At 38.8% G+C, this 23425-nt stretch overlaps 1 protein-coding gene across 1 annotated transcript in view; it reads right to left on the bottom strand.

Moving 5' to 3' along the window:
• HIVEP2 (HIVEP zinc finger 2) overlaps positions 1–23425 on the bottom strand; it is an 84942-nt gene that overhangs the window by 12411 nt on the left and 49106 nt on the right. Inside the window, exons 2-4 of the mRNA XM_080807261.1 lie at positions 10751–10795; positions 4061–9615; positions 2921–3075 (exon numbers count right to left, since the gene is read on the bottom strand). Coding sequence (XP_080663387.1) covers positions 2921–3075; positions 4061–9232 — 5327 coding nt within the window. The 5' untranslated portion in view covers positions 9233–9615; positions 10751–10795. The remainder of the gene's footprint in view (positions 1–2920; positions 3076–4060; positions 9616–10750; positions 10796–23425) is intronic.

The raw sequence follows: 23425 nt of genomic DNA, 5'->3' as shown, positions 1-23425 counted from the left end.
CTATTTTTACAATCCTGGCATGAGAGTGTCTCCAAAATTTCTAGCTTACACAGGCTGAGCTGAGCTCACCAACTGTTGTCTACAGATTTGATCCGCTCTTCCCAAGGACCATGAATTTGCACTAAAGTGGAGTCCAAATTTCAAGTAGCTTCTGGTAAGTACTGTTACATAATAAAAACTAGAGATTCTATTTTTCAATCAAATTTGCATTTGTTTCCAGAAGAATTTAATAGAGAGGCTTGAAAGGACGTCTGAGGTCATCTAGTTTAATCAAATCAGTTAACCAAGTCTTAAGTATTCACTGTGATAATTCGTGAAAGATACCTATCCAGTGCTCAACCATCACATTTTGTCTAGACTACAATGAAATATGATCAATCACAGAGTACAGTAGCATTCTATTGAATAATTCAATGAATATCATTATCTTTAAATCAAAGCTAGGGTAGAATTATGGGTCTACTGTCATTCTTGGAAAAATATTCCTTTCAAGGGGGGCTCTTTTTATAACTTCAAAATGTAAACTGACATATAAAATGCCCTAATTCACTACAGACTTAGTTTAAAGGCACTCCATTTACAGGTTTTTTTTGTTTTGGTTTTTGGTTTTTTACATTCTAAGAGCATTGGCACTTCTCCATTTTGTCCCAGTAGCTCATCTGTCATCAGGAATACAAGTTCAACTTCATATGTCCAAACCACTGAAGGATTTTTAGGAGAGAAAATCCATCCACATATTTAAATACTAACTCTGTTATGGATACTATTCAATCTTAACATTATTTACGTTTTGGTCAGTACCAAAAGATCCAGGTGGGAATTAAGTAATATCAAAAATACCAAATAGTCAATTTTGCATGTTTTTTCATCCTTTAAATCTTTCCCCTTTCACAAAGAATTTCCAACTTCAACTTGTTCTCAAAACTTTCTTAAACTTCACATTTTATTTCACATTGCTGTTTGTAACAAAAGAACCTCAAGTTGCAAAATATCTTTCACCTTTTAATTTCACTCTTCTCTGGCCCTACATAGATAAAATTACCTAAGAAATATAGAATAAAACAAATAATTTTCTAGAAAGCTAGTTTTCATCACAGAAGGTCGCCTTAAGCTTAATGTAGCCCATTACCACAATTGATGGTAAATGCGTTTTATCTTCAGGTAACATAGTTTTATTTTTAATGTCTTACCTGATTAACTTGCAAACAGTAAAATTCAGTATAAAATAAAGCTGCATATTAGAAAAATTTGTGCAAATAAAGTACCCTTCGAAGGTCTGCAGACCCATGAATCTACTTAGCACAAGAATTAATGGATTTTGAAAAAAATATAAGCTATGTTTAATTAAATTACTAAATCTAGGAATTGCATAAAGCACACATCCACTTAAAAATTTGGTCACTAATACTTCTTTTTTAAAGTTATTCCTTTATAATATAAATAATCACCAAAATAAGAGGCGGTAGCACACTGCTTGGAATGAACAGCTGGTCACCACCAGGCAGAAGTTGGGTCAAAGATTAAGAAATGATTGGGATGTAGCCCATATCACGGGACAATGAAAGGAGGAAGAAATAATATAAGGGCACAGTCCTTGTGGATCATAAAAACACAGCAATAAAATATTCACATATGCTTTTTCACTTATGTCCTTCATTGGTGGAGATGGGCTCCCCTAAGGTAATAAGAAGGTTTCTGCTAATCTAGTACAAGTGCACAGCTATGAAGACTGCCGAATATAAGCATGTTGATTCAGTCACAGGGACCTCTTAGTCTCTGAGGAAAGATAAAATCTATATTTCTCTCATTTGTGTTAAAAGATGAGGGATGTCAACAAAATATCAAGACAGGTTTCAAGACTCCATACAACTTTGGCTTCAATGTTGAAAATACTAGACATCCAAAAGGGCCAACACTAAGAGGAAAACAACTTTAATAGTTCATCTCTAAACTGGTGAATCTACATGGGAAACAGATATTTCCTATCAGTAAACATTCAATGTTTTATAATCAAATAGATAACATTATTCTGTCTTCCAAATGTAACTAGAGTAAATTCATGCTCATGGAAACATGTAAATTACAGATCTATTGCAGAGATAAGGCTCGTTACAACATAATGCCCCAAATGTGGTTAATATGCTTTAATATTTTTAAATTTTCTCTCATGTGACTGACTGAAATTAAAATACATTTCTATTGAAATTTAAAACTAGATGTTGCACATATGTGTAATTTTTCTTTACTGTATAGATATCAAAGTCATTGGGACCTTATCACTTGTGTTTCTACAACTCAGGATTCAACATTTAAAAAGAAATTCCCAAAGACAAAGAGACTGTCACAAACCAGAAGAGACAGGAAAACATGACAAATAAATGCAGTGTGGTACCCTGGCTTGGATCCTGGGACAGAAACAGGACACTGATGAAACTGGTGAATTCCTGACAAAGTCTGGACTTTAGATAATAATAAAAGCAATAAAATGAACCATCAAATTAACTAGTTCTTAGAATTATACATGAGTGTACATGATTATATTTTTGTAAGCACACAATAAAATATGTCCATTAATATTACATATAAAAATAACTATAAAAGTAAAATTAAAGAAGGCATAAGCTTAGATGACATCAAGAGTCTACCAATTTAGTTGATTTCAGAGTGCATGAGAGGTGTGAAAATTTAAAGCAGAAGCTCAAACCTTATGAACAGGGACATTATCATTGAAAGTAAGCCATTGAGAGCAAGGGCATGAACTCAGTATCTATTACCAGCCAGACTTCAGAAATGTGAATAGAGAAGGAATTCACCTTATACTTCCAACCAGAGTAGATACTATTTTTTCCATGTGTACATTCGTGACCATTTTCTCTGACTTAGAACTGAATGTCTCATACATGCACGTATGTTTCCTTACCCTCCTTCAAAGATTTTAATTCGGATTGGCTCCGTTTGTTTCGATCCAATATCTTTATCTCCATGAATATCTCCTTTCCCTCTTTCCTTTAAGATATTTCCAACTAGTTTCCTTTCTAGTTTGCTGCCAAATAAAAAGGATGCATCAGGTTTCATCTGTAGGACAAAGGAGAGAATCATTTCAAATGGTTTCCCTAAGACAGAGGAGAAACCCACACATTCTGCTCTTCTCTAATCTCTGAAAATCAGCCTAAATTCCATTCTAAAGGGTTGCAGCCCATTTACATGAAATAAGGGATGTTAGAGATAAAAGCGGAGAAGAATGACAGTTTTAATGGAATAATCCAACATTTTGTTAAAAAATAATACTCCTCTGTTGGCACTTATTCTGTGTAACACTAATAAAAACAGAAAACATGTTCTGTATTCAGAAATACCAATGAAAACAATATCAATTAAGGACAATATTTTCAAAAATTGTTGAAGGGAAATGGTAACCAGATTAAGTAAAATAGATTTTTAAACTCTATTTGTTTCATTAATAATTCGGCAAAAATTCCAAGTGTCCCTGTTTGTATTTTTGTAATTTTACGTGTGAGGTATTAATTGTTCATGTAGGAACAAATCAGATAACCGCTTGGAAAAATGAGTTTTGGGAGAAAAATAGAGAAAATAAATTCTAGTAAAAAGTATTGTCAATGCGAGCACGCCCTCCGGAGTTTGTGAAGTTCAGTTCTGACACATGCACACTTCCTCCCGGGTCTTTCCTGTCACTGTCCATTCCCACATTCACAAAGTTCTACGTCCTACATCCACACTTCATAATCCCCTCAATTCCTCATATCAAAAGAAAATTGGATCTGTTGGGTCACTAACACAGGCCAGAAAGGAGAAGAACCCAAAGGAATCGGTCCCAGTGGTAGAATTTCACGGCACCTGGGTGAAGAAGAGACTTCCCCAAGACCCAGTTCATGGTCCATGGCTTTTTCTCTTACTAGGGAAGGGAAATCAGTGTCGCGGAGGGCTCCCTCAACTCTAACCTTCATTTCACTTGTATGTTTTAGACCTTATGTCCTTCACTCTGTATTCTTCTCAGCAAGCAAATCCACACTACAGGGCTTTTAGAAATGGTATCCATTACCTGAGCAAACTGCTTCCAAGCACTTGATGATGTAAGTTTGCCAGTTCCGGGTCTGTGCATAGCAGCCAGAGTATAAATTTCTGCAGTGATTTTTTGCTTGGACCTCAGAAGAGCCAGAGTGGTCTTGGTGTTCAATCCTGATGGGTTCGGGTTACAGGAACTAATGCACCATGAAGCATAAACCGAGGATTTGAAGGTGGCCTGTTGCACGTAATTGGGTTTTGTATAATTCAAGAAGCACCAACTCACGGTAGTTGTTGTCCGCAGACTAGGAAACTGAAGAATCTGCTGGAAATCTGCCACATCCGTGAAAAGCAGAGTCGAGTTTGCCATTTTCCTGCCTGGGCCAGCGGCCATGTGCACCAGCATGCCAACAGGCAGCTTCTGGCCCTTTCCTTGCTCCTCAAGCTGGCTGTCTCCCGGAGGCAACGAGGAGCTCTGTGGGCTCATGCTCATATCAGATGCTGTCTCATCAATATCAAGTTCATCTGAGGACTCTCTGCTTTCAGAAGGCCCACTGGACTTCTGGCCTAGAGAGGGTGCCCTGGAGTTGGGTGGAAATGGCTCCCTCAAGGGCATGCTGGCGGATGGATGGTCTTGAGATGAGGAAGGGGACAGTGAGGAGAAGGAAGATGACCCCGACTGCAAGCCATCCTTTGGCTCAGAAGCACAACCTTGTCGAACCAGCTGGGGTTTCTGTGGGCGGGACATATCCTTCTTGATGTCTGAGCTGGTTAGCTCCACAGCACTGAGTTCCTCGACAATCTGTCCGTACATCTTTTCTTCTTTGACCCTTTTCTGCTGCTTTGTTTCCATGAAGAGTTCTAAGCTGCTGGCTGGAGAAAGCATCCGCTTGCTACCTCCCAGCGTGGCCACACCGTCAGACGTGGAAGGCAAACATAAGGGGATGGAGGATTCCAAGCCAAGGGGTAAGGTCTGAGGTACTTTCCAGATGGGGTATTTTTCTAAGCCTGCATGTTGCCCCAACATCTGGGCAATGTTGAATCCTATCCCTTGCATGGCCGCATTGGTCACCAGTGTTCTTTGGGTAGTATTCTCGTCGACTTTGCATATGACAATTGCAGGACTGTTCTGCCCAAGTATCTGAGAAATGCTTGTGTACATGACACTCCCGTAGGACGGGACGTGGGTCTGGATCCTAACAGGAACCACTGTTCCTGGCAAGGACTGTAAAGGCCCGGCATTTGCTGAGGCAAAATCTTCTTGAAGAACCTGCTCGGAGGGAGTATCAGGTGACTTGGTGCTCTGGTCTGATGGAAACTTTGGAAGAATGTTCTTCGAGTGTAGCCCTGATGTTCCTGAATAACATGGGTAAGTCTGCTCTTTCGTGTGCACATAATCAGCAGATTTCTTTCCAGTGTGCTCTGTTATGTGCTCTAAGGGATAGCCAGGATGGATTTCTGCCTGGAAAGAAGGCTTGCCACAGCTCTTCTGAGGGTGCTGCACGAGGGCATGTGGGAAATGTGCCTGCCACCAGGGAGGCTGCTGAGCTGGTAAATGAACCATACAGACGGTGGGATATTGAAACTGAAACAAGGCATTCTGGATGGGAGAAAATGGAATAGTCTCTTGATGTGGAAATAAGTGCGGCTGCTCAGACAAGTGCTTGCTCGCAATGTAGGATGTTGGTTGTATCAAGGGATTTCTCAGAGATTCCTGACTGTCCATGTGCACGATCTGTTGTTGGGCCAAGTGGAGTGGCCCTGAGCTCAGCTGGCCACAGGGCCCGACAACCTGCTTCCCGGGGTCCTCTGCCTGGAGAGGAGGCAGCACAGAGGTGGGGGCGTGGTGCCACGCAGCCCTGAGGCCGGCGTGCAGGTGCTCCATCTGCTCCTGCTTCACACTCAGATCTGCACCAGCCTCACCCTGGGCGATCTCCGGAGAACCGCTGAAGGACGCCTGCCGCACCAGGAAGCATTTCTTCCTCTCCCGAGACGGAGATAAGGTGGTGCCGGCCGATGCCCCTGCCACTGGGGCGTGGGACAGATTCCCATAATCAAAGGATTTGCTCCGGATTTCTGGAACTTCAGTTGGGTGAGGACAAGGCATCTGCTCGGACGAGCAGCGCCGCATCTCCTTTTGGTGGTGGTGACCCGGGACAGACAATGAGTAGGACCCAGCAGGGACAGTCAAAAACTCGGAATGCTTCCCAAACTCATCTTGCTTAGGAGGTGCGCCAAGCTTAATGGATTCTTCTCTTTCGAAAGACATTGAAAAACTGGAGCTATGGGACAAGTTGCTTTCCTGACTGGGGCTTCGGGAGAGGCCCGTGCCTGTGGATTCAAAGCTGGATTCCCCTGAAGAGTGCTCCATATCGGCAAGGCGCAACCGCTTCTTTTTGGGTGGCAACTTCTCGGCTGGGAGCTGGGAAAGGGTCTCGCTTCTCTGGGGCCACTGAAACTCCTCCACAGGCTTTTCCGGCTCTTTACTCTGGGTGTCTTTCTCCTTCTCTGGTTTATCAGGCTCCTCGGTCACTCGAATCTCAGGAACTTGAATGTTATGCTGGCGCACCAGCCTGGGCTGCGCATGGTAGGACTGCTGCTGAGCATGCTGGGAAGGGGAGGGCTTTCCCCCACTTTCAGCACTGTCTGCCGGTGGAGCCCACTCTGGACTCACCGGGGCTTCAGAAATCTCACTGTCACAGGTCTCAGAAGGCGAAGAGGCTTTATCCTGTGCGCTAGCCCCCAGTTCAGCTGACTCAGACCTTTCGAATGAATTGGGTCGGCTCAGTGAGTTTGTGTGCTGAATCACAGAAATCACATTTCCAGGAGGCTTCCTGCCCGCTAGGTCTGACATCTTGTCTGAATCAGTGGCTGAGGGTGACTCCTCCGACCCAAGAGATGGGCTTCCAGATTGGAGTTGGGGTCGACAGTGCTCAAAGCGCTCAGAGTGACCGTGAGAAGGGTTCTCATGTCCAGACATGGAGAATCCACCTCTTAGTCCTTCCTGCATCTGCAACTTGGGGTCGTAATCTGAAGTCATCATGCCCATGGGAGTGCTCACAATGCTGCTGCAAATCATGGGGGTGTCCTCCTCATCTCCTACACTCTTCTCTTTCCGGCGTTTTCTATTTTCACATGTAGTTCCAAACATGGTTGGCACGCCCTGCAATGGCACCGAGGGATCCATAAAATATTCGCCACCATGTTTTAAAGAGCTTAAGCAGGAAATGTCCCTGTAGCCTTGCTTTGGTGTCTCAGAGTCTTCCCACTTCTTGTAGGGTTTCCGGCAGACATCATAGTCATAGCCCATCCGGTCCCCAGACATTAATTTCTTTTCCTTCAGGGATAAGCCTGTGATACTCTTTGACATTCTGCCATGGTGTTCTGCCTCCATGTGCCCCTCTTGTACCGAAGGCAGCTCAAATGCAGCTTGTCTTCTTAACATGCGCTGAGGGGGTATTCCTACCGTCCCTGGATAGAACACATCATCGGAACCAGACATCCTTTCATCAAATGAGTGACTTCCTCTCAAAGAAGGAGGAATACTTAGATTAGTTGCTGAAGAAGTTGGCATCGAGTTGCTTCTAATAAGGGGTGAAGAGTCCACAGGAGCTTCTAAGAGAATTGGGTTGCTGCCTTGGAAATTTGCAGGAAACAGCTTTCCTTCATTCCTGATAGATGATGGCATAGTCTGGGATTGCCTGGATTCGCTGTTGAATTTCGTGGATTTCAGCATGCTGGTTTGACTGGGGTCGATTTCTCCCTTGCTTGGGATCAGCTGTGAGACAGGATCTTCAAACATCTTGACGTCTAACCTGGTGTTTACGTGAGGTAATGACTCCATCATGCCCTTTCTCCCCATTGTGGCACGCTCCTGACTTGCAGTTGTAACACTGAGTGTATTTCTGGGACTAAGCCGACAGTATTTTCCAAAGATGATTTCTTCATAAGACTTTGCATTTGTGTTTGGAGGGCTTATTTGCTGCTCTGCACTTTCTGAGCGAGAAAAGTAACCGGAGTCAGTACTTCCTTTACTGTGCGGGCTCAGAAGGTTAAGAGATGGCTCAGAATCTTGTCCTTTTTTCTCTGACAGTCTTAGTGCAAGTTTCTGTTTCACTGTGTGAGAATCATCAGGCTTAGTATTTAGAGACGGGTTTGGTAGCATATCAGAGCCTATATACTGAGAGCTTTCACTAGGTAAAGGAATCCCACTTTTGGGGATAATCAAAATGGGCACTTTCATTGGCCCTCCCAGTGATTCTTCCAGTGACCCATGATAGCCCCCTCTGCTGGCAATATCCAGTGGGATCGGTGGGCCAGGACTCATCTTCTCAGAAGCCTCAACAAATAAAGAGCTCTCCTCATCCGTGTCTGTACTCTGCTCACCGTCTGAATGTATTTCTGCTTCTACATCAATAAAACCAGCCTCTAGGTCCAATTTAGATACAGCTGATTCTGTGAAAGGGACTAATCCTGCCTTAATTGCATGGGCATGTGACTTCCTGTGCTTATACAAATTGCTCTTTGTCTTGAACGAGAAACCACAAGGTATACATGGATATGGCCGCTCACCAGTATGGGACCTGATATGTTTTTTCAGTACACTTGGTTTGGCACACGCCCTGCTGCAGTAGGGGCAAATGTATTTGCCGGGCTTTTTGGGTTTGTGCTCTTTCTTGTGAGCATCTTCTGACTGTTCGATACTTTTCTGAGAGTATTGGCTATAAGCAGGGTTCAGACTTGAAATCTTTTTTCTAGGGTAACCACCACCGTGGCCATGTATAGGAAAAGAAAATAAGTCCTCGGAGGCAACAGATGGCAAAGGGCCAGGGAAAAGCCACGGAGGGCCTTCGAGGCTCTGATGTGGCTTGTTGCTGTGCATGACCCCCTGTGGCAATGAGTGCTGAGGGAAAGAGAGTGAATGTTGGCATGAGTAAGGACTTGGACGGTGCGGTGGGTATTGCTTCTCTGTGACCTGCTGTGCCACGTCGCTAGGTGAGGCCAGTTTCCCAGAACCAAAAAGTTGTGCTGATGCTGTGTCTCCGATTTGCTCAGGATCTATTTGTGGTTGCCGTTGTCCTTCTTGACTGCCAAAAGTGCTCATCTTAATAACAGCTGATTGTTCCTGTCTCCATCTACCTGAAGCCTTATCAGTTTCTCCAGACCTTGAGGTAGCTTTTTGTCCTAGAGCTGTGTCCCCGGTGTCCATTTTGTTACAAGGTCTTCAGTGCTAGTTCACTTGAAAGCCATGCAGACTCATGCAGTGTCTTCCAAGCTGTGCTTTTCAGAGCCTGTTTACTTCCATGTTGCAGGGTGTCTGCAGACTTGCTGAGTGCTCCTTCTCTTTGGAAACTTCCACACCCACCCCGTAGTCTTATGGGCATTCGATGGTAATTTCCTTGGACCAGGGCTATAACACAGTTCTCTCCATTGCAGAAATGTCCATCCAAAAGCTAAGTGCAAATCTATAAAGATTTCTTATGGCATTTGAATATTTTCAACTAGCATGAAATTGGGATGAAGAGCCTGGGAGAAATTTTGCCCATCAACTACAGCAAAGTTCAACTGCCAGTTTCACTAAGATAAAATGATCTGAAAGAAAAAGAAACACAAAGAGATCGTCATAACAGTTATCTAGTTAGAAACCAGAACCAATCCCAAATAGCCAGGCTGACATTGGATAAATTGAAAATGATTTTTACTCTAAGGAATACTTAAAAAAAAAAAAAAGATTTTATTTATTTACTTTAGGGACAGAGAGAGCATGAACAGGAGGGGCGGATGGAAAGGGAGAGAGAATATGAAGCAGACGCCACATGAGAGCAGTGAGACTTGATCTCAGCACCCTGAGATGGCAATCTGAGATAAAACCAAGAGTCAGAGGCTCAACAGACTCTGCCACCCAGGCACCCTTCCAAGGAATACTTTTTTTTTTTTTTAAAGAGGAAATTTTTTTCTTTCTTTTTTTTTTTTTTTTAAAGATTTTATTTATTTGACAGACAGAGATCACAAGCAGGCAGAGAGGCAGGCAGAGAGAGAGGAGGAAGTAGGGTCCCCACTGAGCATAGAGCCCAATGTGGGGCTCGATCTCAGGACCCTGGAATCATGACCTGAGCCGAAGGCAGAGGCTTTAAGCCACTGAGCCACCCAGGCGCCCCAAGGAATACTTTTTATAGCTGTTACATTAGTTCCACAATTAAAAGATATTAATTTCAAACATGGCATTAAGTCATAAGCATAAATTTCTTCAATGCTTTAATTTTGGTCATCCTTTTATACACTCCTTAGTTTCAGTTAGAAAAGTATTTAAAAGAAAGCTTTTGATCGACATCATTTATGTAATCATAACATTTTTTAAAGCCTTCATTAAAATAAATTTAGAGCTATTTCTGACCAAGTTGTATAAGTTGCATACTTAAGTGTACTACATATTTCTCTATATGGACATTTTACAGATTAATATATGTATAATAAAACAAATACATGCAAAATATATTTCAAATATTTAAATATATCATATATTTTACATATATCTATATTTATATTAACATACAATACAGATATATTTATAGATTAAAACCGGTGATCAGCAGAGCTAGCTAAGGCTATAAGAATTAAAGATTGTCCCAGAACTTAGGATAAACAGGAAAGTAAACAATTATAATATCTTCATAAAAATAGAAAAACAAAACACATTTTTGGGATAGTTTGAAAATGTTATGATTACCTGAACGGTTTAGCATTCTCATGGACATGATTGTCTTGACGCTTCCTGGGTAGAAAATAAACGCAGTTAGGAAAAATTGTTCCATGAAACCACAACATTGCTGTATATAAAGGTCAGTTTAATGTAATGTGCCCTAAAGAAAAAAAAGATTAACCAGTGACTGCTCTGAATATACTCTGCTAAAGCAGTAAACTTTGTATTAACCCTGTGTCCAAAAACAACTGAGAGGGAAAAATTATTAAAAATTTAGTAGCATTTTCTAATATATAAGATTATTATATCAAAACTTCTTAGTTTTTTGACACAAGTAGCCTGGTTCTAATTAGTTAAATATGTTTTAACAATTTTATTTATTTATTTATTTGAGAGGAAGACAGCATAAATGGGGGTGCGGAGAGGCAGAGGAAGAGGGACAAGTAGACTCCCCACTAAGCAAAGAGCCCCACACGGGGCAGGATCCCAGGATTCTGAGATAATGACCTGAGCTGAAGTCAGGCACTTAACTGACTGAGCCACCCACGTGCCCCTAATTCCTTAAATATTAAAAGTTGAGAATAGTGGAGGGTTTTTATTGAACCTACAGGTTTGCACATTTAAGTTTATAGCACAAAAAATCAAGGAATTCTCCAGATGGCTGTGAATGGCTCAGGGAAACTTAACAACTTAGAAATAATTAGATTTTAAGTGAATAGTCATCTTCCATAAGTGAATGGCCATTGTCATACCCAGAGGATTCTGAGAATTTCAGTGTTCAACCCTTTCAATTATGATGAAAACTGAGATGCTTCCCTGATAGGCAGTGTGGCAGTGCTAATCAAAGTAAGAAAGCACATAGTCTTTGGCCCAGAAATTCCATTGTTGGAAATTTATCCTTACAGAGGTACCTGCACAAGTGCACAAAGACATGCATTCAAGGACAGCTTAAATTAAAATATGACTCCATCAGGGGCGCCTGGATGGCTCAGTGGGTTAAGCCTCTGCCTTCAGCTCAGGTCATGATCTCAGGGTCCTGGGATCGAGCCCCGCATCGGGCTCTCTGCTTGGCGGGAAGCCTGCTTTCCCCTCTCTCTCTGCCTGCCTCTCTACCTACTTGTGATCTCTGTCTGTCAAATAAATAAATAAAATCTTTAAAAAAAAAAATATGACTCCGTCATCAGCCATTTAAAAAAATAAAGTACGGCAATAAGTACCCATATAGGAACTCATCCAGAAGACAGTAATATTGAATGTTAAAAACAACAACAAAAAACTCACTGCACCCTAGGATGCATTTAAGAGAAACATGTAATCTACAGGGATGCCAAATGACTTTTAACTCTAGTTAAATTAAATGGCCAAAGTAGAATCAGGGAGTCAGAAGAAGGGGCATATGCCCCTTCCATATCTTTCACTACTTTTTACCTTACGATTTTTGGTAATTTTTCTTTTTGTTTATCTTTCTTTTCTTTTTTTTTTTTTTTTTTTAGGGAGAGAGAGAGAGCATAAGCAGGGGGACGGGGGAGGGGCAGAGGGACAGAGAGAATCTCAAGCACATGCCCTGCTCAGCACAAGCCCAACTCTGGGCTTGATCTCACAACCCTCAGATCATGACCTGAGTCGAAGGAACAATAAGTCTTTTGGGTGAGGAATAAGTAGCCCCCAGATATTTGTAACAAGACATCTGTAATCAAAAGTTCCTTCTGCTAAGAGAGCCAGAGATTTGTAAAGCAGTAGATGGAAAAACTAAACAATATGCATATCAACTTCGGTTTGCTGCAAAGTTTTACTATTGGATTGAATTTTTCCTCCACACCGATCTTCTGCATACTTTTATAGGTAATAAGACAAAAACTGAAAGAGAAGTAATGGCCCTATAATACTGCAATGCAAATTTACTTCAGTCAGAGCAACGGTGCTAACAAGAATATGCAATGTGGAACCCAAATTGAATGAATTTTTTCTCCAACTAAATATTTAAGGTTTATGTAAACACATCCACCATCAGACTTTTAATGGTGAATAGTACCCTCTAAATGGAAAGCACAGTGTATTTTCAACTAAACAGATACATTTGTGAGCCTTTCCTTAACTAGGAGGCAAAGCTTGAACTCAGTAATTTCTAAGTTACTTTTCATATGTAATATTTTACATGACTTTGACCTGTATATGCAGCTCTTTTGCTAGTAATAACAATGATAATGCTTATCATTAATAAATAATATCAAGGATAATGATATGGCATTTACCACATGCCAGATACTGCTACAGAGCTTCATATGTGTTACCTTATTGGCTCTTCATGACAACCCTATGTGATAAGTGTTATTATACCTATTTGACAGAATCACGATCCTTAGGGAGGATCAGTCTCCTTAGGGAAGCTGACTGTCAGAACCAGAGTCAAACCCAGGTTTGGCTCACCTCCAAGCCTACAAGGTCTCGCCTCTCCCATCCACCTAGGCTAGTAAGTTTTATCGTAACTTAAAATAATACATCTCCAATAATACTTTCTCCTAAATATTGTTCCTTGGATTTCAATATTTCCAGTCCTTATATTGTTCATAGTCCTGGGAGAATATGTGAGTTTTGCATGGTTGTACTATAGAAAGTGGCCTCAAAATGCCACTTCCTAGAAATCACACAAATCCATAATTTAAATAATGTTCAAAATCAGTAAATTGTACAAAGTATATATTGTCAAAATATCAAGTATTAAGAACAGTATTATGAGGACAGCTTCTTGTGAGAACATGAGAAGTTATCACAACAGACAATTGAAGTGCTTTGAAAAGCACTCCTTCTTAAGGAAAGTAAGAAGCTCACAAGTGAAAATTAGGCATATGGTCACTTCCCATTCATTGGTTTACCCAGAATAATATAAAATTTTGTTTTAAAACACTGACTTCAAATTAAGCAATTACATAAAATTTTTTGGAAAAATAGGATTGGAATAATACATTTAACAATTAAATAAAGCAAAACATTTTATTTAGTAATGAGGTAATATCTTTATAAATCACACAGATTTAATTTCTGTGGTATACAGTAATAAATTAAAACTGTTATACCCTAAACAACACATACACAATTCTTATTCACTAAGAACATATAAAAAAAGAGATGCACAAATTAAAATCATGCAAAGGCAGTACTATTTTGCTATTAAAGAATGAACCAGAAGATGAAGAAAAGTGACATACCAAAGATTCAAAAGCCGGTATTTTCATGGTCAGAATAAAAATTACCTAGAAAGTTTCGTTAATTGTGGAACTTAAATTTTAGGAAAAGAGCCTAATCAGGAAAAGTCAAATCTACCATTTTATTTAAAAAATCAATTTTGCTGATATCACATGGGACCATCCTGTATTCCAATAGCATTTATTATCCAGAAAATTTTAAAATTCAAAACTTTGATCCCAGTCAAAAAATACATTGACAGTACAATACAGTTATGCAAATAGCTTCTGTCAGGGAGACCACTCCCTTTCAAATTTCTAAAGACAAGCCTACCTAAAATGTCCAACCATGTTGTCTCGAAACTGGATGATCGTCTGAACCACGTTCCCTACTCCAGGTCATACAGGAAGAGCTTCTGTCTGTGTCTGAGCTAGAGGTCTCAGCAGGACTGGGGATCCCTCTGGTCTACCTTCCTCTAAAATTCAACATCTCATTTTTCACTGCAGTGAAAAGCTTAAGAATATCACGAGGGAATTGGAAACTACTCCTATTTCACATGTACCTTTTACATTAGATTTTAAACATAGCTGAGAATATAGCATTTCTCTTCAACACCAGCCTTGGAGAGGCTTCAAATAACTGCTATCCATAAAATCAGTTTCCTTCTTGCAGTTTCTGAGGCATATGGAGACAAATAGAAGGGAGAAAATATGAGTAATGGGTCCTTAGAGGAATATACTGATCATATTCTTAAACCATTAAAAATGTGACTCTTTTTATTAATCTCTTGTCTACAGTTGTTTCATCTTGGATATGGGAAGGAATTTGCCATGTAAATTGTGTGTACCATAGATCTATTACTGGGCATAGCATATTTGTCTTGTTAAAACCAAACAGGATTTGGGAATGTTCCAAAGTCTCTTTGCTGCTCCCCTCAACTTCCAATCCAGGGAAGAACTCACTTTTAATCTCAAGGCTTTCAAAGCTGAATGCAAGATGAGATGATGACATTCATCTTTTTTTATTAGGTGTTACTTTCACTGAGCAATCTAACTACCAACAATGGTAAATTCCTGAGCCTATGTTTTATTGTTTAAATGTATGAAAATGCTTATTAATAGGGAAATGGTAATAATATTATTACAACCCATCAAAAGTGCCCTCGTATGTACCTGCAGCTTTACTTACATTTTCTCAATAGACATCTATCTGGCACTATGAAATCCATAGTTATGTGGTTAATTACAGCTATATCACTTCTCTATTCCGAAGCTATGTCTTTTTTTATATTCCTAAATGTATGTTGAAAGTTAAATTTCCAGTTTTCCCAATCAATTGATATGTGCAAAAAATGGAATATTAGAGTAATCCTCATATGGGGGAAAAAAAAAAAACCCAGCCGGTTATTTCATTCTGTGAGATTTCTTTTTATGGTAAGCAAACCCACGCAGAGTCCTTTTTGGCACCCATTGCCAACAAAGGAGAGATATTCCAAACACAATTTCGCATTCACATTTGAAATTTTCCCAATGTCTTTGAGCTCTACGAAAGGAGTGAGATATTTCGTTGGAGGATATGACTCTGGGGTTTCCTGTGGATGGTGCTCCAGCCGGTAGAAACCCTTCAGGCGGTAAAGACGGGCACTGCCTGGCAGCTTAGGCACCTTTTTCAGAGGGGGACAGTGTTGAAAAAGATATTATCCCCTGCCTGGCTATTACATGGAAGAGTTGCCATTTTTCTAAAAGTGTGCCCTCTCCCTTGGCCACTCTTCACAGTCCCACTCAAATAAATTTGGCACCCAGTTAAATAATTTCCTCAGACAGGCCTTGAAAGGAAAGGCACAGAAACAGCCTCCCGTATAGACCTCAACAGAGGTCTCTTCAGGATAACAGCTGGGTGGGATTGGCAGGAAGGCAGGCTTGCTCTGCAGATGAATAAAGGCTTACAGTATCCAGAGTTGTCAATCTGGGATCTTTTGCTTAGAAAAACACTATCTTAGAAAAAATCTTTACCTCAGGAAATTAATCATTACTTGCGTGGTGGCAAAAGTCAAGTGTGCATCACATAATAACATCCTAAATAATAATGGCATAAAATGACTGGCAACAGACACTACCTCTCTACCTCCAAAATTTTAGTATTAAACATTTTTAAAAATCAAAGTGGTCATTTGGCCTTTTTTTGAGAATTAGGGGGGTATTATACTTGTAAACAAATATGCACATCTTAAAATAGCAATTACTGAATAAAACTTTGGAGGCCGTTTCCATATATTTGCTTTTAAAATGCCAGAGATCAATTACCAAATATTTTAAGAAATACATGAGCATCTCAGGGCACAATGATGCTCTCACAAATCAATACCACATAGGAGTACTGGATAAGGGGGAAAAGGACCTACAAAAAAACTGTGACCATTGCCAGAACCCAGCTGAATACAGACTTATTTCCACAGGATGATTAAAAAAAAGGCACCGTTCTGAGAGCCAAATTCATTATAAATGCTTCTTTTATTAGTAAAAATCCCCATAACAACCTTAGTTCTCCCTAAAATAAGCCAAGTTGCCAATATGAGGAGGATACTGTATATTAATATAAAACCCTGCCAATTGAGAGAACTTTTAGAAAAAAGTAAAACTATTTTGATGATTGCCCTCTAATTTGACATATGTTAAAATCAAATTTGATATTTAAAACCTAATGGAAAACTAAACTGTGTATTTTTCCACACTGGCTACACTGAGGGCATGATTGCAGATGTTTGTATAGTTTGCATATTTAGTCAAGGTATTTATGGCTTATTTTGACTGCAGGCTGCTTCTTTCAATATCTTGTTCTAAACGTTTTTTGCAGGGTTTTTTTGTTTGTTTGTTTGTTTGCTTTTTTACAATTGTGATTTTGTTTCCCCCATTGCAGAGCCAAAATAATTAGGATTTACTAAGTAGAATTTTACATGAAAATAAACCTTGCCAGAAAGAAATTCTCTTAAATGAGATTATCTCAACTAAGGGAATTATCATTGCAACTGGTTTGCAAAAAAAAAAAAAAAAAAACCTTCACAACCCTTTTTTCTGGAGAGGGCATATACATTGTTTCCTCCCTGATTTAATGATGAAGTTGGTTTACATATGGGTACATGGCAGGCCAAAATTGCTTTTCAAGTTAAATATAAAAACAATTAGAATAAAGTAATAAATTGTAGTTATTAACCTGTTATCCACACATCAAAAGACGGCATCACAACCATCGATGCCTTCCACGAGGCCGACTCTCCCCACAGGAACTCATGCACAACTTCGGGGAATCTAAAAAATGAACAAGACTATTTTTTAAATGATGGCACTTGTAGTCAATTTAAGAGGCATGCTTTCTTCATTCACAGAAACTGCTTTCTTTGAGGAAAGAAAATTTGGAAGAGGATCTCTCAAGAAGACATTTTTTTTTCTGAAGAAAAAAATTTCCTCTCTTTTAACATAGTTAAAATCTTTTGAACAAGTACTTGTATTCAAAAGAGAATTGGCTATACCAGCAAAAGTGGGGGCAATTAGGAAAATAATGGTAAGGTTATATCTTAACATATTGGAACTAGAAATTATGCCTTGGCTGTGCATGACACAGTCCCGCCTTCAAGCTGAGAGTCTTATAAAACTTATTGTGGTATATCAGCAAATAAACTCCAAAGGATGAAGTCTCAGATAACCTCGTCGCAAATTCTTTTCTATAGTTTATTTCAGCAATGTTATGTTCTGGGCTAAAATTAATTTCTGAAATAGGAAGCCAAAACCAACCAAACTAAAATCCTGAGACTTAACAAGAAATAAAGGAAGGGACTTTCTCATACTTAGAATTAATATTTACCCAACTTTAATCCAAAGAAATGCATGGAAAGTCAGTCAAACTACTTAATCCAAGTAGATCAATCAATCAACCGTCTTAAAACAGTTTACCTCCCCGTACAAACGGCCCATGTAAAAATATTATTATACTATTCTTAGATGGTTATTGTATATTTGTTCCTTTTTTTTTTTTTTAATATTGCTTTTTCTTCCAGACAAGTTAGAGTCTCATAGGAAGGACTAAAGATTCAAGACATGGCAAAATGTGCCTTAATCTAGTCCCACTTCATGAGAGCATTCAAAGTGCTCAAAGGAAGTAGTTTGTTTTAACTTCCCCCCTTTCCACACCACCACAGTAGCACTTCCGGTCCCCCTGTGCACTTTGAGATGTGAATCATTATAAGCAAGTAGGCCCACTTGGTTCCTCAAAAGACACAAAAGGTACAAAAATAGCTTCCGCAATTGAAGCAAGAACCTCGTCAGCAGCCAGATGAATGTGGGTGGTCAGATAAGATTCCGTTGCTGCAAAGGGCAAATTATTAAGCAAATGCTAGATTTATTTTCTTTTTAAAACTATGTTCTTCTTGCCTCAAATCAACCATTTGCTGGTACTGAAAATGACACTTGACAAGCTCTACTGTTCTCCAAACTGAAAGCTTCATCAAAGCCAAAGAGCATGATTGATTAAATACTGAAAGAAAAAGACATATATTCTATAAGATAATTAACTATATATATATATATATTTAACAAACCAAATAACACCTTTATTTTGTTTAGATTTTATTTATTTATTTGACAGACAGAGATCACAAGTAGCCAGAGCAGCAGGCAGAGAGAGAGATGGGGATGGGGAAGCAGGCTCCCCGCTGAGCAGAGAGCCCGATGTGGGGCTCGATCCCAGGATCCTGAGATCATGACAGGAGCTGAAGGCAGAGGCTTAACTCACTGAGCCACCCAGGCGCCCCCAAATAACACCTTTTTAAAGAAAAAACAAACAAACAAACAAGCTAAAGTGCTTTAAAAACACACACACACACAAAAACTATACTTTGGCAATATGACCAACTCTAAAGTAAAGCATGGCATCCCTCTGGACAAAAAAAAAAAAAAAAAAAGTTAATAAATCACTGAACTATTTTGCACTCCGAACAACATTCACCTATGACATAAATGGGCCAAGAATCTATAGATACAGCTATTTCCAGGGAACAATAACTTGCAGTATTCAGTGACTACATATGATTGACAATCCCATAGTCACTAAACTTAAGAGGTAAGTAAGGAAAAGGAGAACATAGCCCCCAGGAGGCCAGCACAGGCACCCACTCCTTCCAACTGAGTTGCAAACTATAGATAGGTATCCAAACATTCCCAATCCCAGAAATCCTCATTCTTGCCAACAGCTTCCACAGGCAAAACAGAGCACAAGAGTATCCCTCAGACAAGCTGTGACAGGGCAATGTTCCCAGTTCTGAATCTGCTTTTCCAGGCTTAACTTTCCAGGACTATGGCTACTAGAAATAGGAAACACTTATCTCATGACATGCACAAATATCTGGAGATTGAGATTAGAGAAGATCCCTCTTTTCCCTCAATAAGAAGATCGAAATTTCTTTGACTATGCCTTACAATTCATGATCTCTTCAATGTTTGGCTTTCCCTTGGAGAAAAAAAAAACCAGTGGCAGGGATATTACACTTTTACCTTACAGAAACTTCCAGGTAATTAGTGTGATTTTAAGGCAAAGACCTGGGCGATATTAACATGAAAGATATGACACCAACTTTGGTGACTGTACACAAATAATTTTGTTGCAAATTAGAATCAGTAATGGCCTCCACAAGGGAGGCAGTTATTACTATTACCATGAAGACCTGAAGATAACCATCTCAGAAAATGATTTTTGCATTAATTTTAAATGAGTTTTGGGGCCTGTTTCCTTATCAAAATATAAGACAAATCTTTCCTCAAATAGCTCTTGAGAATGTAGTGTGACAACTTATGTTTATGTTCCCTGGAAATCAAGACTTCACACAGTATATACTCTTAAACAATGGAACAAAAGAGGAGAGATTTTCATTTCTTTAACTTTGCTTTTAGGTTATTAGATTCATAAGAAATCATCAAGCAATGAAACTTTGATATTTAATAAAACTAACTATTTTTTAAAAAGATTTTATTTATTCATTTGAGGGACAGAGATCACAAGTAGGCAGAGAGGCAGGCAGAGAGAGAGGAAGGGAAGCAGGCTCCCTGCTGAGCAGAGAGCCCGATGTGGGGCTCCATCCCAAGAACCTGGGATCATGACCTGAGCCGAGGCTTTAACCCACTGAGCCACCCAGCTGCCCCTAAAATGAACTATTTTAATTCAGGAAACAGTGTTAATGGATCTTGTTAAATATCCCCACATCATTTAAAATTCATTCCTAAATAGGAGGTGAAAATTATCTTTCATTTTACAAAGTACAGACTGATTTTCCCGTCACCTATAGGCTTACAGGAGAGTTCCTCAAAAATATTTTCCAATTCCCCCATCTCCAACAGTAAAAAATACTTGGAAAATTTGATTATTACTGTTTCTGTCTCAGTGGTTTCTCAACCCTTCTACTCTTAAAAAATCTTGGCATTAGATATTTATTATTGGATGCTTATAAGGTATTGTCACTAAGCCAAGCAAGGAACACACTGAGCTGTGATAGTAAATGATAGATAGATGAGATAGATAGATAGATAGATGATAGGTAGACAGATAGATAGATAAGATAGGTTTTAAAATATCCATTACTGGTAGGATTTTTTATTATTTCAAATCTCTATTCTTCCAAATTATTTTAAGACAAGTTAGGACTTAACAGTTTAATATGACTTTCTGATGAATCTCACAAAACGTTAAAGCTTCATTGGCAAACTTCTTGTGCAAATATAAGTACCTTCCATCATTCTTTTTTTTTCCCCTAAGGTTAAATAAATGCACACTAGATCATAATTTTAGAAGAGCTGATAAGATAAACCAGTTGCATTTTAGATGAGAGTTGTCACTATTAAAAATAATTATTATTTGCATCAACTCTATGAAAAATGGCAAATAGGACTGGAAACAAGATATGGTCCTTCTGTTTCTCATTTAAAAGAAGCGTTTAAATATGACACGTTTAAAAGAAAGAACACTGCTCTTCACACACTAGAGAAGAGATATTTATATTCAATAGTAGTAAAAGAAATTCCAAAGTAGGTAAAGATGGGAGAAGGGTACTTAAAGAGAAATGCATGCTCATGATACATTTTATTAATTCCACCAGTTTTTTGAAGAGAGGCATCTTCTCCCCACCCAAAAAAGAAAAAAAAAAAAGGCTCTAAATGGGCCCCTTGTTCCACTTCAGAGTGTCTGGTGTGGAAAGGTTAAGAGGTGGCTGGGAGGTGGTAGAGAAGGCAGGCACACATGATGACAATATACTGACACACAGACACACACACACACACACAGATACACACACACACACGCACACACTTTGATTGGTGTGATGATTATAAGCTTAGATCTTTGGAAGCAGTTTGTAAATCAAAGTGAAGGTTGGGGCTGGGTTTGAAGTGGAAAGAAGAAGAAAAAGGATTAAAGAGATACAAATAGGAAAAGGAAAAGGTAGTAATTTGGGGGACATGGAACAATTAATTACTGGGACAAGGCAGAGGCTCTGAAAAGTCACAAAATGTGTGTGGGAAAAGGGAGTTTCCACAGGAGGAAGTTGGGGCAAACTGAATCAAATTCACCTATTTTGTCTTTTTGCTTAGGGTTCTGGTTCTAGAAACTGCTTGTGAACATGATCCCAGAGCTACCTGTGGTCTTTGCTGCTTCTCAGCAGGTAGCTGGAGCTGGAGCACAGACAAGACACAAAATAAAACATTGTGTAAATTAATATTACTAAAAACAACCAAAAAAGTAGGTGCATGTGACTTAGGGATATAACTTAAGTCTCCTTAACTAGATTTTTTTGTCACCATTTTATGACACTTTTAGGCATTTATCAATGCCTACTATGCACCAGAAAATGGACTAAGTTAACAAAATACAGAAAGGGAGAGGTAAGCTCTCCATTTAAGACTTCAGAGCCTAATAGGGTGATATTCATGAACAAACAATTTTTACAGAAAATAAAATAAATTCAATGAAAATTTTAATTTTCCTAAAATGAGTAAATGGTAGAAAAATTCATTGTCAAAGTGTTTTCGGTGCTTTGACATAAATATAAATATAGTACAGGGAGACCACAAAAGAGGGAATGGTTAATTTTATCAAGAGAATTAGGAAAGGTTTAGTGAGGAATAGATATTGAGTAAGTCTTCAAAGAAAACTCTGCTAATACACAAAACTACACAGTTCTCAATGTTAGTTTGAGAAATAAATACACTTGACTGGTGTATCATTCCAGTTTTTCTCTAACTGTATATGCTTTTAGCGTGGTGAAATGCTAGTTCACAGAGTTGCTTAAGGAATAAGGTGTTCTCGTTAATACAACCTTATGGTTAGGTAAAAACTACAGAGAAAATGATTTTTGTTTTAACATCTGCTAGAGATTATTTTCCAAAATACATTAGGCTTCTCCTCGAGTTAATTAGAGTCTCCTGAACATAATTTAATCTTTCTTTGATGATTCAGTATCAATAGTGCTCTCTAGTCCTTACTCTGCATCTGGGCTGTGATCATCTGGTATTGGCTATGCAAACTTCTCCCCACATGTGTTCCTAAGCACATGTTATATTTTCCAAGATCACAGTTGTAACTGAGATTTGTTTTCTTGACCACAGATTTGACATCAAATAAGTCATATCTAACTTGTTTTAGGAGCAGGTATATAACTATCCACTTCTATCATCATTAATTTTTGAATCTATTCTAAATCACACACGGAGTAATAAGTACTGTGAAACATTTCAGAAATTATTCAATCCATCAGTCAACTAACAGAAGGAAAGGGTGAAAACCAGAGAAATCAAAAGATTTCCTTATGGAGCTAACAGGTCATTATGATGGCTTGGGGCTATTGTTTAGGTCTTCAAACTTCAAGTCAATTATTTCCCACTCTCCACACTACTTCCTCTAATCTGGCCTTTATTGCAGAAACAGATTAAAAGGAATGAAGAATAAATAGCATTGAACTTTAAGTGAGCGAAAACGTTTATCATCCATACTTTAAAACTAACCGGTCAAAGAAACAGAAAATAACAGCAGCTAAAAACCAATGCTCCCATTGAACTGGCTACAAATTTTTACAGAAAATAAAATAAATTCAATGAAAATTTTAATTTTCCTAAAATGAGTAAATGGTAGAAAAATTAGTTGTCAAAATAATCAATTTCTACAAGTGGTCCATCATTTCATATCCAAACCAAAAATATTTATTTAAGTCTTTAAATTTATATAATTTTCCAGCAAAAGATATTTTCTGTTATCAAGCTTCCTATGTTCTTATAATGAAAAAAAATTTTAAATTAAGCATTTTAAGTCAAATTATGCAATCACCCTCCCCAAAGCAAGGATAGCTCTTTCACTAAAAGCCAGTGGAGGTGTGCCCTTTGGTTCATAATACCACAATTTCACCAAGGAGACCTGTGGAAATATGGTAACCCCATCTCCACAATTATTATTTCTCTGTCAGAATGGTATATGTTGCCTTGTTTTTTA

Source organism: Martes martes, assembly GCF_963455335.1.
Source record: "Martes martes genome assembly, chromosome: 6".
Classification (NCBI taxonomy): Eukaryota; Metazoa; Chordata; class Mammalia; order Carnivora; family Mustelidae; genus Martes; species Martes martes.
This window is presented reverse-complemented; position numbering and strand designations above follow the sequence as displayed.